At 47.3% G+C, this 17362-nt stretch overlaps 1 protein-coding gene across 3 annotated transcripts; it reads right to left on the reverse strand.

Annotated features, from left to right (window-relative positions):
- Window positions 1-581: 581 nt before the first annotated feature.
- LOC115405122 (nucleophosmin-like) lies at window positions 582-14986 on the reverse strand. Of its 3 annotated transcripts, none has more exons than XM_030114597.1 (11): window positions 14912-14986; window positions 14086-14168; window positions 13090-13209; window positions 12903-12996; window positions 12629-12720; window positions 11730-11782; window positions 11561-11624; window positions 7298-7396; window positions 2594-2683; window positions 2446-2520; window positions 582-2245 (listed from the first exon to the last, which is right to left on the reverse strand). In XM_030114597.1, the coding sequence occupies exons 1-11, from the start codon at window positions 14958-14960 to the stop codon at window positions 2192-2194; spliced, it is 873 nt and encodes a 290-aa protein (XP_029970457.1). In that variant the 5' UTR covers window positions 14961-14986; the 3' UTR covers window positions 582-2191. The 3 variants fall into 3 exon arrangements, with proteins under 3 accessions (XP_029970457.1, XP_029970450.1, XP_029970466.1); XM_030114590.1 differs by having other exon boundaries at window positions 11730-11785; XM_030114606.1 differs by lacking the exon at window positions 7298-7396 and having other exon boundaries at window positions 11730-11785.
- Window positions 14987-17362: the final 2376 nt, after the last annotated feature.

The raw sequence follows: 17362 nt of genomic DNA on the forward strand, positions 1-17362 counted from the left end.
CCCTGTGGACTTTGACTGACAGCGTACTTCAACCAATCAGCGCTTCAAAACAAATATGTAAGCTTTAGCTCTTTAGCTCTAGCTTCTCTACACGCAAAGACACGCGAAAACGTCTTTTCCTGTTAGAAACTCACCAAGCGCAGACCCTTCAGACTCTTGCTCTTGCTTGACTGTTGCTTTCAGAGAGCCTACAGCGGCTGCAGCGCCCTTCTTCCTCTGTGGTGTCTGTGTAAAATAAGGTTGAACATGCAAACAGCACACCTAGTGGCATGAAGTGCAAATGCAGCCATGGCGTCGTCTGTGCGCCGTGAAGGCAGGTACCGAAAAAGTACCGTTCAGGAACCGGTATCGTACGTGAGGCATCGAAAAAGTACTTGTACCCGAAAAATATCTAATGGTACCCAGCCCTAGAGTAGATCAACTGTTACTAAACCAAATCTCTTATTTCTGCAAACTTTAATCATCCAGGAAAACTTTTCATGGTCTCATCCCACAAAGACACGATCTTCAAGAACGTGGCGCCATTTAGAACCCTCAGGAAGGAACCGCCGAGAACAGAATGAGGGAAACACTCACTCGAAACCAGAGAGGAGCATTTTATTCATGTCAGCAACCCAAAGGAAAGAAAGCACTGATATTCACCATCGGCAGCCTTGAATGTTTGGACGGATAAAACACCTTAACACATTTATTCATGACTGAGAGGAAACGTTTTGAGGGAACATGTGCCGTCAGTTTAAATGAGTCAGTCCCAGATTAAAGCAGACAGGGTGAAAAACGCAGGACGATCTGCAGGTTCTGGATCAATGAAGCCGGATAAACCACAGAATCTCTTCAATCTGATCTCACAACATCTCAATCCAGATGAGTTAAGATGTTTTATAGTGATATTTTCAACGATTCATGTTAGAATAACATCTGAAGCAAACAAACAAAACAGATGTCTTTAATCAGGGTGACAAACAGGACACGAGCTGCACAGGAGAGAATAAACAGAACTGTTAACTTTAATAGTTTAGCTGCCGCACCTTCCAACAAAAGCAAGGAGTTTATTCACATTGGAAAAAAATAAAAAACACGTTCGAAAATACTGGAAGTAAAAAGGAGCAGAAACTTTACAGTGACTTGAAATAAAGGCTGGGACCCGTGTAGAGCCGGGTCCAGGTCCAGGTCCGGGTCCGGGTCCGGGTCCGGACAGCGATGGGTTAACGGTGCTGCTCAGCTGCTTGCAGGCTTTCTACAGCACCATAAACACGTTGAGAGCTCAGAGCGGCGGCGAGCTTTTTATCATCAGCGCACTGATATACATGAGTGCAACCAATTAGAGGAGAGTCCTCCATGTGGTTCCAGTCAGGGTGACGTCGCTCGCTCCGACGTCTACCTGACGATGACGCCGCGCCGCCTTCATCACACGCCTCTAATCTGTTTAGTGCGCCGGTGGAGGACGGAGCCAGCTCGTAAAGACACTCCTGGAATTAATGTGTTCACCTTGTTTACGGCTTTCTGGATGTGATGCCTAATGTGTTGGGAAGAGGACGCGGCCGCGGCATCTGTGCCGCTTTTATGGAGCTCGTGATCCTGCGGGCCGGTTCTCCAGATGATTTTCAGCTGCAGCCGGTCTAATGAATACCTTTTGCTCTCGTAACAGGTGTTAATGGTCCTGATATGAATCCATGATGTGTGCCGCTGGCAGGCTGCTCGTACGGAGGGATGGGCACATGTGTTCAGGAAGCTTTTAAAAGACGATAACGCTCCGGTTCAGGGACGCAAGAACACGTTTCTGATGTAGAACTGCTCAATTAACACGACTGGCTCTTCCTTTCACGTCGAACTGATAACACTTGATTTACTGCTCAGTTAAAAAAAAAAAAAAAAAGACAAGAGAAAGAACGTCGTACATCTAAGGTCTACTCAAGAACGGAAGTAAAACTACAATAAGAAAATAAAAGATGCTGGAAAAACAAGCAACCGGTTCAAATTCACACAAAACGGGAGTCTGAATCCTCTAACTCTACGGTGGACGTTTAAAGGCACATTCAGCGGAGGAGCAGATTCCCCCTCCTCTCTGCAGGAAGTGGCTGCGGTGGTGACAGCTGAGGCCGACGGGCCGAGGCCGAGGAGGACATCTGACCGAGTGTGCCTTTAGACGTCTCGCAGGATGCAAAACATACAAATGCTTCGTGTGCAGCCGCTACTTCTTCTCAGTCTTCAGCGTTTGAACAAAACTCCAGAGATCCTTGATGACCTGAGGGGGAGAGACGGGGAGAGACACGGTCAGCCCTGCTGGACAGGAGGACACACGGCGATTACACGGGGCTGCTGGGGAGTGGCGAGGGCTTTCTTATTTATTGCGCCTGTAATCTTGCAAGATCTCGTCACACCCCAGATTAAAACAATTCCAGCTTTCGTCGGAATTTAAAGTAAGGAATAAGTACGATGACTTACTGATTTGTCTGAGATCTTAAATGAGCTGCGGACATAATTCTCAAACTTCTGCTCCGTCTTGGGTAGAGGTTTCCCCTGGAGAGACAGACAGGGGTTAGAACAGATGCTACCTGGGACGGATTCAGGTGGGACGAGGCGGCGGCCTCACCTCCTTGGCCGCTGCTGACAGCTTGAGCCGAACGTCGCTCACAGACTTGGACGGTCCGGCCGGGCTTTTGGTTTTAACTGGGCCGGGCGTCTGGAGAATCAACCAGAGGAGAAACTCTGATCGGTATATGAAATGCGCGGAGACGGCGGGCCGCGGCGCCCGCCCGGCAGGCCGCTCCGCTCTCCGGCCTGTCGTGACCCATTTAGTCTGGGTCTGTGTTTACAGGCTTGGCGTGGCCAGACCAGCTGGACGGAGATGAAAGCGTCAGCAGGGACAACAAATTCTAGCCTAATTACAACATCTCTCTTTACAAATACATCAGGTACAAATTATCTTTTTATTGTTTGCAAGCAGGAGAGGGCAAGCCCTGATCCCCGATGAGCAATCCTCGCCCACTCCTCATCAGACGCTCTCTACGCTGCTGGAAAACTCCGACACCGAGAGGTCAAAGTGCAGCCGCCTGAACTCAGCTGATTTCAAATGAAAGACTGCGGATAAGAAAGCACTTCCTGTGCGTGTTCACCTTCTTCTTCTGGGGAAACGACGGACTGAGCTGTTCAGGTGTGTTGAGGTGGCTGCAGAGACCCGGAGGTGACACCATCCCGACACACACGCCGCGCGCTGTGGCGGTGTGTTACACAAGCCGCCGAGCCTGTCGCTACACGTGGAGCCGGGGAGGAATCCGGGGAAATTGTAGGGTTTCATTGATCGCCAGACACGCTTTGGAAAGACAGCAGGAGCAAAACCTGCAACAGATTCTCACCCACAGGTTACAAATAACTACATGTAGTCGTCCACAAATCACTCTGCCGATCAGTTTGTGCCGATTTCCACCTCAGGACGACCGATCTGGTCCAGATTCTACTGGAAACAACATGTTCTGTCAGAACGACACTTCTAATCCACACTGCCTCAAATCACCCACTTCCTACTGCCAAAACGTCTGGCCGGCGGACCAGGACTGGTCCCTCAGACCAGAGACCGCAGAGACTCGGGGTCTTATAGTGGTCTGGAGGTTGAGCCGGGGAACTTTCTGGATGATTTCTGTCACAACCAGTCTTCTCAAAACCACGTCAGACAGTTAAAGGGATACAGTCATTAAACGATCGATCTGAAACGGTTCAGTCACTGAATCCTCTTCAGAAAAATCAGTTTTCTCCCAAAGTCAAAAACCGGTCCGTGTCCTTGTCCCTGATCTGTGTTTAATAGGAGGGATCAAAAGACACACAACCGACAAAAAACCATGATGCAAACACGACACACCACAAAAAAAATTCCTCTGGCTCGCAGCCAGACAAACGCTCTACGTATTTATTATTTACGGGCAGCTCTCCACTTCCAGAGGACAGCTGTGGACCTGAAACAGCTGATAAACACACTAAGCCAGCGAGCTTTTTCATCTGGGCCAGACGCTGATTACAGATGCCCTGAGACGTGGAACTTAATCACAAGCACGCTATCATCTGATGCAGCCTCTCGCCTTCAATCCTCAGCAAACACATGGTTGCGACACCTTTTGCTCATCCAGTCCGGGGATAGCATAGCAATTGTCATTTTGTTGGAATGACACGCTGCGAGGCCGGTGTCTGCAGAGACGTCCAGGCCGCCGGGAGCCGTGACTCACCCCGAGACCCCGGACGTGCACACGCACGCTCACGTCCGAACCGCAAAGCCATCAAACGCATGAAGAGGACCGGCACCTGCCGCGGCGCACGTCACGATGAGTCACCGCCTTCTGGGATCGGGCTGAGGAGCCTGGCGGCTTTACGACCGTGGCGTGCGCTCCGAGGCATCGGCGGCTCCGCGGCCGTCAATCAAAACACGCCAGCTGCGGGACGAAGGCGCTTCGGAATCAGAACGAGTCGGAGTTAGCGGGTTCTCGTGGCGCACGGCGGTGCTGGCAGCACATCTGACGGGCCCCGGCTAACGACCAGTCACTGGCATTTAGGAAGGGAAGAAACAGACATCCACGCCCGCTTCCTCGTTCCTCAGGGGCATCTGGAAGCGCAGGCAGCGCCAGACATCAAACGCTGCTAATGAGAGCAATTGGGAGAAGGTGTGTTCAGGAAGTGAGGGGTGTGAGGAGGTCGCCGACGGCAACGGTTGTCAGGGAGCAGAGTGGGAATGGGAGCAGTTCAAAGGTTAGGAATCTCAACTGGAGCGATGAGGCTCCGCTGGATGAAGCTCATCAGCACTTCAACAGACTGCAGAACTCACCGGAGCCAACCAGCACTGAGGCAATCTGAGGCAGTCCGAGGTAATCTGAGGTAATTTGAAGTAATCTGAATCAATCCAGTGTAAATCTGATCAATCCAAAGCAATCTGAGGCAACCCGAATCAATCCAAGGTAATCAAGGTAATGGGAGGCAATGATTCAATCTGAGGTAATCTTAGGTAATCTAAGGGAATCTGACAAAATCTGACTCAATCCCAGCCTCAAATAGCCTCAGATTGCCTCAGATTGAGTCAGATTGCCATTTGGACTCAAAATTCTGCCTTGATTCAATGCGTTTACATGAGACAATTTAATCCTGTCTAATCAGAATAAAGCTTTATTCTGCTGGAAAATGACAATGTGAACACCTTGAAAACTTTGTTCCGAATTTTTTTAAAATCTGAATAAACCGTCCAGTTTATTCTCCTTCAGGAGCGGGATTATATGTAAATAAGGCGTGGCATGTTCCCTCTAGTGCGGTTATCCACATCCAGTATAGCCTGGCACGCCAGACTGTCTCTCCACGCTCAGGGATACACGGGGAAACACGGGGAAATGTCTTTATTTGTGTGGAACACATGAAGTCAGTCTGGCATGCCAGGCTACATACAGTATAGATACATGTGGAGCGATGTTCACGTTTTAAAAAAAAAAACCTACAGTCAGTGTTGTTTTCAAGTTGACTCGTGGACGCAAAGGCAGCTAACAGCGAGCGGAACGCTGTGTTTAGCTTCTCTAACTGGAGCTGCTGCAGGGTGGAGGCTGTGTCAGGAAAAGCTGGTTTACAGCAGCAGTACGGGGTCTACGAGAGACCAGCCGCCATGGAAACACCCCAACAAGATGGAGGGAGAGACACTGCTGCTAGCATCAATGCTAACGCTCGCTAGCGAGCTACCGCTAGCGGTTCAAAAGCTAATAAGTGGGATTTTATGTAAAACAAATCAAAGAAATGTGACAAGACACTTAGTGAACATATCATCAACTTAACAGCTGAAACGGCCCTTATGTCTGATAACTAGAGGAATGTTTTGGACTTAATGGGATTATGAGGCAGGGTATTTCGATGGAGACAGAGCCCTCTACTGGTCATATAGCACAACTGCAATAGAAAAAGACAAATCTATGACGTCATGTGTAACCGGTTACACATTGGATAGAAGTGCCGGTAGTTGTGATGATGCAATATTCCAAGATGGCGGCCCGCGGTTGGACTCGTACAGAGACGGTTTATAGGATTTATGGGATTTATACAACAGGAGCAAAACAAAGCTTTAGCATCAAAGTTAATTGAGAGAGAAAGAAGAGAAAAATCGCCGGCAAAAACCTTTGTTTACTTTCAGGAGACGTCAATATGTCACGGCCGCCCCGTCCAATCAGAACGCTTCACAGCCCCCCGGCGTTAAAGATTATTTAATCCTCCATTTTTCCCCATGTAAACACTAAGATTATGAATATAACTCTGAACTGCTTTGTTCAGAATAAACCAATTCTGATTTACAAACACCCGTGTAACCACACTCACTGAGAATAAACCCGCCGGTTTATTTGGAATTAAACTTAATGCCGAGTAAAGATCTCAGGATCAAGAAGGTTCAAGTGTCTGAAACACTCATGATTCTGATCTCAGTCATCAGAGAAGCAGACTTGGGTTTGCAGGTTCCACTTCCTGTTGCTTAAGGTGGACAGCTGGAGAGAAATCCCTTCCCCGGGAGGATCAATAGAGCTTTCTCGCTCTGATACCTGCAGTCCCTGTTTGTGTCGACTGTGAGAAAACAGCCTGATGTATGATGGGAGCCACATGTCAGCTGCCACACTTCCTCTACATGCAGGTGAGTTCCTGAGGAGATCCCAGCCTCTCTCCGTCTTCGCCGTGCGGCCTGCAGAGTCTTGTCAAAGCGGCGTTTCTGTCGCCATTGTGGGCCGGACAATAGGATTTATCTGTAATCTGGGCCTTTTAGGGAGAAGTGTAAACTTGCAGAGGAGCTGGCCAATTTGTCCTTTCCTGATATGCGTGTGAGCCGCGGGGGGGCGAGGAGCATCAAAGCCGGCTGCAACCCAAGACGTGGGGGTCAAGCCGAGGGGTCGCGGGTTTAAACCTGGCCCCGGGAAAGCCCCTTTAGAGGTCAGGTGTGTTTGCTTAAACACAGACAGAGTTCAAGCTTGGGCCGTCCAGGAACATTCCACCTGAGAAATTAACTATCAGGTTGAGCTAATTGCAACGTGCATTTATCACATTCCTGCGCTGTGGAATGGCGAGGCCCTCCCAGCGCTTTCCCCGCAAAGGCTTTAATGACAATCAATGCAAACAATTACCCCGCTCGGCCGATAGCGCTCAGGCTCCGTCTGGCGTCGGCGCTCGGGATCACCTGGAGGCCGGACGCTGCTGGAAGTGCTCTGAACCCCCGAACGGAGCAGGTTGTCACAGCCTCTTCTGCCGGGTCTCACTGGAGTCAAACTCTACGTGTCGAGTTTTATCGCCGTCTCCTCACCTTGACCTGCGGCTGGCCCGCTGATCCCGATGGCTTCCCCGCCGGGCCGTTCTGCTTCCCGGGAGTCTGTCTGGACTTTTTGGCCGAAGACTCGGAGCTCTGAAGGAAACCAACAAGGTCCAGAGTCAGAAGCAGGAAACGTTCTGGTGATCTGAACAGAAACTCGGAGCTGATCAACAGACAGATATCGACAGGTTCTAACTGACATATGGGGGCGCTCGCTCTTCTGTTCACCGACGTTCAGCCGTGTTTCTGTGATGAACAGTGGGATGGGATTTACTCCCAAACCTTTCATCTTCTTTAATTCAGAGAAACTTTCATTTATAGGCCATCTCATTGATCTGCAGCTAATTCGTGTCATTCAGTTGTTTCCGTTCAGAAAATGAGCAAACTGTGGATGTTTTCTCTGATCAAACCGGGGCTTTGTGAGAGCTGCAGATCACTGCTGGATGTATTAATTCACGCGTTCCCCGAAGGTCTTCAGAGCCGTTCATCCAAACTCTGTGAGGCGTCCTGACATCCTGTCATTGTTAGCCTTCCATTTCTGTCAGTCACTGCTGTAATTACCTTGTAATAGCCGAGGCAAACACGTGCACTTCCTGAGCTCCAACCCTTTCTTCTTCTTGTGTTTTTTTTTTGTTTTTTGGCGACGTAATCATTTGTATTCAGCTTGGAATGGACCACAAGGCAATTAACCATGCGATGTCTGTGAAACACCACTGCGCCGGGACACTCAAACACTCAGCAGGAGCTGTTATGATCTTATTTCTGCGATTCTTTTCTTCTACAGCAGACCCTGAAGTCTCCGGTCTGACGACGGACCTCAGACGCGTAGCGCTGTGAAGAACATTCCTCTAATGGACGGAGCCATTACCGAGGAGCAGAGAATCAACAGACACAATGCCAGGCGAGACGGAAGATCAGGAAACCGTCCAGCAGGAGTTTCTCCCAGAACACAGGCTGCACAGCAATCAGCAAGCGGAGCTGAAGTACAAGCAGCGGCTTGTGTTGGGTGATGCACTTCATGTGGCATTCGAATGGAGACATGATCAAGGAGCACAAGTACTCACATCCACCACAAAAATTAGACACCTGTCTGCTAGTCGCCTGTTTATGTGACTACTTTAACACCTAACTGCACATAATTAACAAATAAACAGCCTCAATCGCTCTCTTGTAATTCCGCTTAATGTTTACCTTCTTCTCTTATTGAGGCTCAACGGCTGCTCGGCTGCACACCACGTGCAAAACTCTCCAACGTTCACCACAAGAAGCTCTGACCTCTGAAAGTTCCAGAGTCAACCAGCTGAAGCTGAGTTTCAAGGAGCTTCATTGGTTTTTACATTCTACTATCTGAGCACTCAAACCAGCAGTTTCTTTTTCAGTGTAAAGTTTCATCCGTCTAAACAATCTCTGGCAAAATGCAGCAAAAAGCTTCAAATGAAGAGCTCAAGAACACCGCCAGAAGGCCAAAGACCAGATTTACAAAACTAATTTAATGAGCCAAACAAAAAAGAGAGCTTGATACCAAGTTCAGCGTCAATCTCTGAAATGTTAACAGTAGAAAACTGACGATCCAGGACCTAAAAACACTGTTTAACTGTAGAAAACCAATGATCCCGGACCTAAAAACACCTTCACTATAGAAAACCGACGATCCAGGACCTAAAACACTGTTTAACTGTAGAAAACCGACAATCCAGGACCTAAAAACACTGTTTAACTGTAGAAAACTGACTATCAATAACCTAAAAACTCTGTTAAACACGAGAAACCTGACGATCCAGGTCCTGAAAACACTGTTTAATGGTAGAAACCTGATGATCCAGGACCTAAAGTACCTTAAACTACTGAAGCCTGACATTCAACTCTGTCCTGTAACTCTAAATGTTCCCAGCTCTCCTTTCTTGAACTTTTCATGATCAAACAACGAGACGAGGCATCGACGGCGCTGCAGAGACGGACTGAGATCAGGGATGGGAGAGAAGCGAGCGGAGCGGCAGAACAGTGGAAGACAACAAAACCAATGAACAGGTGACAGAAATTCTCAGCTGTCGTGTAACCCCGAGGGGCGCATCGGCGATCACGTCGCAGGTATGTGCATCTGCCCCGCTTTGATCTTTCGCCTGGCACAGTTCGCACTGGGATAGCGTGCTTAAGAAGAAGAAGAAGGAAAAAAAAAAAGAAATCACAAACAGACATCGTCGTACAAATGAGGCACACGCACACACACACACACGCACGCACGCACGCTTGCGAGCGATTGTGGTAACACGCAAAAACAAGTGTTCAAAGGAGAGAGCCAGGTGCACAGCTAAAATAGCATGAGAACGATAAAAAGGAGCAATCATATTAACAGTGGGATGACTGAGGGACAAAGATATGCAGCCTTTCAGAGAGAGAGCTGAAGATGTTTCCCATAACTGAAGTGTGTGTGTGTGTGTGTGTGTGAGTGTGTGTGTGAGTGTGTGTGTGTGTAACTGTACGCAGCATTTACTCCTCTGCAGATATGTTTCATGCATTAGAGATGTACTGTTAATGTCTACAGACTGTGTGCATGCACGCAGTCAAATAAGCATGTACACTGCGTGTGTGTGTGTGTATGTGTGTGTGTGTGTGTGTGTGTGTGTGAGTATGTGTGTGAGACGGTGAGAATTCAAGCAGATTACAGAGGAGAAATGCGATCATTACACCAGGCAGACCCTGTGTTTTGCTCCTGGAAAACAGGTGGGGACATGAGCGAGCAGGATGAAGAGGCTTCATGTTTGGTCTCATGCGAAGAGCCGGACGGTCAGAGGGTGCAGCGATGGGTCGGGCCGGCTCACATCGACTGTTGCCACGCCACGACGGCGTCTGTGGAGGGCTAAATGACGAGGTGGGAACACGGAGGAAGCGGGCAGACGCTGACAAATTCCTCTCGCAAGCCTGAAGAGAGGGAAGAGACTGAGCAGCGGCCCTGACACCTGGTGGCCAGCCAGCACTGCTCCACTGGAGAAGATGAAGGAGACCGTGGACCAGGACCAGGACCAGAGCCAGGACCGGGACCAGGACCAGGACCAGGACCAGGACAAGTATTGTCTGCACTATCAGAGTCATGGCACTCTGGAGGAAAGCACTCCTGTCATTGTCCATCTACTGAGCATGTGCAGAGCGACTGTTTACTGCGGCCCTGGAGCGAATGTGCAGCAACAGTGTTTCCAGAAAGTTCCACCTTGGGAACAGGTCGCAAAAACTTGTGTTTTCTTTGACTCTCAGCACCGTCGTCATGTGAAAACACACCCAAAACCCGGGTGGGTTACTTTAAATCCGGTACAATTACAAGTTACCTGTCTAAAAATGGAATCGGTAACTTACTCTAATGACTGAAATAAAGTAATGTACCAGATTACTTTTAGATTACTTCACCAGCAAACATAAAAATAAATACAATCCATACGTTTATATGGGACTTTATATTCTTCTATAAATCTGAATAAACCCTAATTCAGCTCTAAACACCTGAAAACTTTATTCAGAGTTTCAAAGTTTATCGAGCAAGAAAGAAGAGAAAAACGCAGTTTACTTCCGGGAGACGTCAGCACGTCACGCCCGCCACGTCCAATCAAAACGCTTCGCAGACCCTGACGTGAGAGGGGATTTAATTCTTCATTTTTCCCATGAAAACTCCAAGCCCATGAATATAATTCTGAATTACTTAATTCAGAATGAACCAATTCAGAATTAAAAATACCATGTCACCACACTCAGTGCATTGACAAGTCTGACACGCAGCAAACGCACAATGCTCTCATCATCATGAATACATGCTGAATACATCAGGAGCAGGGACCGGAGGGCCAGCTCGGTCCTGGGCTGCCCACTGGACTCTGGGTGAAGGGAGGATGTTGGCCAACCTCACGTCCATGATGGACAGCAGCTCTCAGCCACTGCACCGGACAGTAGAGGAGCTCAGCCGACTGAGACACCCTCATGCAGGACAGAGCAGGTCCTCCATCCCCGCCGCTGTCAGACTGTACAAATCTACTGTGTAGAATATCTGAAATAACCCTGGACATTAGATCCTGCAATCAAGGTGACTTTATAACCCTCACAATCAATCCTGGACACTTTATTGTCCACTCATTCTGTTGCACTAAAACTTATTGTCCATATCTCTATATATTATAGCTCCTGTTCATAGAGAAGCTGTAGCGCCCCCTGCAGGAAGACGCCTGTACCCTGCCCCCATCATCGCCGTTTTAGAGAACTGAAACCCAGACTTACTCTCTGGAGCGTTTTCCCAGAGCCTTTCTGGGGCTTGGCTTCGTTTCCGTTGCTGTCGTCGTCACTATAAAGACAGAGAGACGTCTGTCAGCGTGACCGGGTCCCAAAACCCAAACCAGCTTCCTGTGCAGGCACCATGAGTTTAAAGTTCGAATAAAGAAAAGCCTACTTGTCGTCATCATCGCTGTCGTCTTCCTCTTCATCGGACTCCATCTTCAGTTTCTTCTGTAAGAAACAAGAAAAGTCAGAAACGCTGTCAGGGTTGATGGTAAGGCTGGACGATTAATTGAATTTTAATCTTGATTTCGATTTTGGTTACTCACGATCATAAAAATGTTATAATCGGAGAAAAACGATTAATTAGCCGCACGGCGTGTTTGTAATTTCCTACGCTGCCAAAGTACCATGAATGCACCTTGTGCACGCTGCGACACGTGAAGGAAGCGGTTTACAAACATGGCAGAAAAGGAGCCTTTAGTTGACAAGAAAGGTAGGACTACTTCAGTCATCTGGAAGCATTTTGGCTTCAACTCGTCGGACATCCAGCATCCTGCCACAAGTGCTGCATCAGAGCGGGTTTTCAGCGCAGGTGGAAATGTTGTCACCTGCCTTCATTAGTCGCTGAAGCCAGACCAGGTGAACAGACTCGTCTTCTTTGCCAAAAACCTGTAGGAAGTTAACTACAGGGAGTTTTTAACTATGCAGCCAACCCCTCTTTTGTTATTTAATAAATACTCAAGTTTTGGAATTATGAATAATCGTGGTTATTAATCGTGATTTCAATATCTATCAACATAATCGTGATTATTATTTTTGCCATAATCGTCCAGCCCTAGTTGATTGAGCGCCGCCTGGAGAGACCAGGGAGACCAGAGAGTCTCAGCTTCAGCTCAGGTTCCATGAAGACAGCATGTCCCTCTGAGAGGACACGTTGTGAGCCGCTGACTCAGCTTTTCCTTGTCTTCTTCAGTGGGTCAAACGGTCCTGATGTCACTGAGACGGATCAGAACGTCACTAAAAAAACTTTTTTTCTGTGAAACTCTAGGAAGGGTAAAGTAATCTGATTACCATGGGAAGCTTTTTCCCCGACATCAGGCTGGAAGGTCGTTTCACCGGAGATGTGTTGTTTTCCTCTTCTTCATCATCGGACTCTTTCACACCTGCAGAGGAACCCTGGCTTTAGTCCAGATTAACAGGAGATCATCTCAGTCCTGGAGATGCAGGACTTTCCATTTGGCTCAGGAAATGTTTACTTTGATACATTTCTAATGGGGAGATGCTCCCAAAGTGGAAGTATATTGATCAATGAAACATTTTTACCAATCAAGGTATTGATACTCACTGACAAAATGCTGTCCACTGATGTGAACCGGTCCGGATCCGGCCTGAAGACGGAAGGTGACCGGAGGCGTGATCTCGAACCCGCCCAGAGTCATCTGATCAATAAACAAAGGAGAGCACAGAGACCAGGATAGACTGGTTCAGACGGTTCTGAACTCAGAGCACAGGAAGTGCAGCTGTTGACTCACAGACGGCAGCACAGACGGTCTCAGGGCGACCAGAGGCACTTTGGTGGTCTTCCCGTCGAAAGTCAGTCCTTCCACCTCCACCATGTGGAACTTATCCTCCGCATCGGCTCCAAGACACACCTGGAAGACACCGCCGGGAAATCTGTCACCTTCAACGCCACCTGAAGACGAGTCTCAGCAAACGATGCTGTTTCTGGGTAGAAATTCACTGTTTTCATCTCATTCAGAGGAACCTGCTGGATCTGGATTCAGCTGAAGGAGGACATGTGTGCCTGAGTCGGCTCTAAGTTTAAAGACTCAGTCCAGATTTTGTCCTGCCTTTAGAGGATTTTCAGGAGTTGAAATACAGCTCAGGAAGCTTCATGTTTTGACAAGTGTGTGCTGCTGTAACTCCTGATGAGTTTCTTCTCTCTTTGAAGGAGGAAGCCCAGTAGTCGAACGGCAACACTGTTCACGTGGCCCCCTCCTCTCTCAGGGTGGGCCACCACTGTCCAGGAGCACTTTGACCCCGTCACACAGGTTCTCTCTGCAGTCTAGTGAATGATTCCTCAAGTCCTCAAATGATCTTCCAAGTCAGACATTAATGAATAATCACAGCAGTGAATAAATAACACCACTGAACACTTCACTCCTGCTCAGCAGTACTGCACAGCACCACTAGGTGGTGCATGAGTCCACTTTATCTGCTTTGGTGACATTTACTGTTCATTTATTGTGGAAACGTTTAACCTCCCCTGAACTCTGACCTCTGTATAGCTTCTTATTGTAACACTGACGTCTCCTCTTGTTAATTTGTGTAAGCTGGGCATTATTCTCTCTGTGTCTGTCACACTGTAGAGGAAAAGACAGTTTAAATCCGCTGTACAGCTGTATAGCTGTCGGTGACAGTCAAGTTCCTTACTGCTAAAGTCAATAAGAAGTACATTTCTAGACTAGAGTATAGAGTAGATAACCACAGTTCAGCCGCAGGATAAGCATAGTTTTAAGGCTGCTTACTGCTTTGAGCGACAGCTGCTGCTCCGTATCATCGTCCTCTACGTCCACCTTGGACTCCCGTTTGTCCGATGTCAGGGTACAACCTGAAGAAAACACACCGTTTAAATCCTCACAGTGTTGGTGGACAACACAGAAACGTCAAGTTATGTTGTATAACTCTGAGATGTGTAGTTACATCTTATAACTATGTATAAATGTGATGTTATACTGTTTAAATCAGTATAAATGTGATGTTATATCATGTAAATCTGTATAAATGTGTAGTTTTATTGTATAAATATGGATAAACCTGACATTTCCTCCTCTCAGCTCAATTCGTTAGTTTTAATAGCAATAGTATTTCTGGAGAACATACATGTCATGTGTAATTTGTAAATCTGATGTTATTGTGATGTATAGTGATGTAGTTTTACAGTATGAATCTGTTTAAATGTGTATATCGTATGAATCTGTGCAGATACAACGTTAGACCGTATAAATGTGTAGTCATATTGTATAAATAAATGCATATAAACATCAATCTGACCTCTCTCGTTCCTCCTCTCAGCTCAACTACTAACTTATTATCATCGTAGTGCTTGTGGAGAACACATAAATCTGATCCTATCTCCAATAAAAGTGCATAAACGTGATGTTTTAACGTGGGTTAATGTGCAGTGATATCGGACTGGTGCAGCTAGCTAACAAAAGGCGCGCAGTGTTGAGCTGCTCGCGCGCTGATTATCCACCTTCAACGTGCCCACAGCTTATTTATCCATGAAACACGGCGCTGAACGTGACTGTGCGAACATCGAAAAGTGAGTTTAATCGGAAGAGACGGGCTCACCGAACAAATACATCTGCGGTCTGCCCAAAGCTGACGTTCCGTCCTCCATCTTTGAAATGGGTGGTCACACTTCCGTCAACTGCGGCGACCGACACTCGATTGGGCCAATGGAGAGCTGATACGTCACATAAACATTTAGCCAATGAGAATGAAGGATGGGCGGGATAAACAGAAATATGGTTTCCACTAAATGGCCGCTAGATGGCGGTGTGGGAATACACATTATGATAATACAGACGTCGGCAAGCAGTAGAACAGAATAGAATAAAAAAAAGATATATTTTATTGATCCCACAGCAGAATTATTCACAATATAAATAGAAAACAAAAGTTACATTTCAAATCACACATGATAAAATTGAATAGGTAATTTAATTAACTTTTTTTTTTATTTGCAATGCCTCATATTAGTACAGAAAAGATGTGATTAAAAAAAAAATACTAATTACAGGGCGGAGTTAAAGATAAAATTATAATAGCATTAATTATTATAATACTGAAGGTATTTGTGATAAATGTGAGAGGAAAATTCACACACAATTTATGTGGGAAATGCTTCATAACGTAGTCATAATGTTTTAATCATCCTTCAAAATGTCTCAGAAGTATCCACATGTGTGTGCTGCAGGTTTTAAGCCAGACAGATAAACAGAAAGACAGACACATAAATATGAAGAACATGCAGAGAATGACGACCTTCTGAACAGGATAAGATCGGAGATAAAAAGTTGAGAAACACACTCTCGGGAGTATTACTTTGAGAGCCCACATTTCCCTAATTCCTCAATAATCTTTCCAGGATTCATAATAAGAGTGGGCTGTTCTCCCTGATGCCTGCTGCCCAATATGCTGTTTGGACTAAATAAAAGAGGCCTTTGGTCAGTGATATTAAAAGTGCGGCCCTGGAGGCCACTGCAGGATGAAGAGTCCTCTGTGGATGTTAAAAATATTGATGATAAAACGGAGAATAGTTAGAGTTTATGGGAGGCATTAACCAAAATGAAACTTTACAAAATGCACTTAATAATTTTATGATGCAACTTGTTTGTGTTAGTTAGAAAGCTATAAATGATTTTATGTGCATTGAAAAAAACACTCTTTTTAAGATTCAGTCATTTGATTCGTGACCTCTAAAGAAAGGTTAGGTTAAATGATTGATTCTTTTCTTTCCTGTCTGATAAAAACTTCTGTTTTTGTTCCGATGCTCCTAAATGAGTGTTTCAGTCTGAGCGTCCAGCCTTCAGTCTGCACCGGCTGGCAGGAAAATGCCTCCGACATGACTCCTCCTGCTCGTCTGCAGCCCATTTCTGTTGCAAGAAACGACAAGCAGCGTAAACACGAGATGTGAGATGTGAGCGAGTGAGTGTGAAATGTGTGTGTGGAGCAGCAGTAACGTGTGTGTATTGAGCAACGCCGGTATCAGGCCGAAGGAATGAGTCCTCTTCATGCATGACTGGGAGCTTGAGAAAGCTTTAATGTGTCATATACTTCCAGGGCACGTCTCCGATCCGTTCTCATGGCGGACGCCGCAGGACGCACACGGACCCACTCCACGCCTTCACACACATTACCGAGGGGGAGGAATTCTGGGAGTTCCTGTTGATCACATTATCATTTTGACCCCTTCGTTTTCATATTGTTCACCTTCTGAATCCAAAACAAGTTTATTTAAAGCCGTGTTCTGATCAGACAGAATCAGTGCAGACTTCTGGGTTCATGTCAGGCGGAGGACTGGAGGTTATGTTTTTCATTCTATCTTACATTAAAGTTCATCCAGATACGACTCGAAATGGTTTCGATTTATTTAAGAAAGGTATCGAGTCTGCTGGAGCCACTTGGTTGGATGTGAAACAGACATGATTTGGATTAAAACCCTATGAATCTCAGCTGGTCCTCAGAACCAGAATGAATCACACCACAGCAGAGAGACGAGGAGCCCTTTCATGATTTCAGCCCCAGAGATCCAACAGACCAGGAGGAAGAGCACTGAGCGGCCAGAGACCGTGTAATGATCAGAGTAAAGCCCCGACCACCCGGTCCAACACAGGCCTCGGTTCTCACTGGACCTCAGCAGAACATGGACCAGGAGCCCCCTGGCAGCCCCCCGGTAGGCCCCTGGTAGCCCCCTGGTAGCCTCTCAGTAGCCCCCCGGCAGCCCCCTGGCAGCCTCCCGGTATCCCCCCGGTCGGCGGCTCTCAGGATGGGCCCAGCTGGCGGCGGCAGGCGGAGCGTGACGCTGAACGCCACGCCGCGGATGAGCTGAAGAGGTTCCTCCATGCTGCTGCTAAACAAAGTGCCTGATAGGAAGTCCGATACAGCCGGAGTCTCTAGCGCTTGTTCATCTTGTGTGGTGACATTTTATTGGATAAGGACGGAGGGGGGGGGGGGGGGGGGGGGGGGGGGTGGGGGGGGAGGGGGGGGAGGGGGGGGGATCCCTGACAGCAGAGCAGA

The sequence above is a fragment of the Salarias fasciatus genome, chromosome 2, assembly GCF_902148845.1.
Source record: "Salarias fasciatus chromosome 2, fSalaFa1.1, whole genome shotgun sequence".
NCBI lineage: Eukaryota > Metazoa > Chordata > Actinopteri > Blenniiformes > Blenniidae > Salarias > Salarias fasciatus.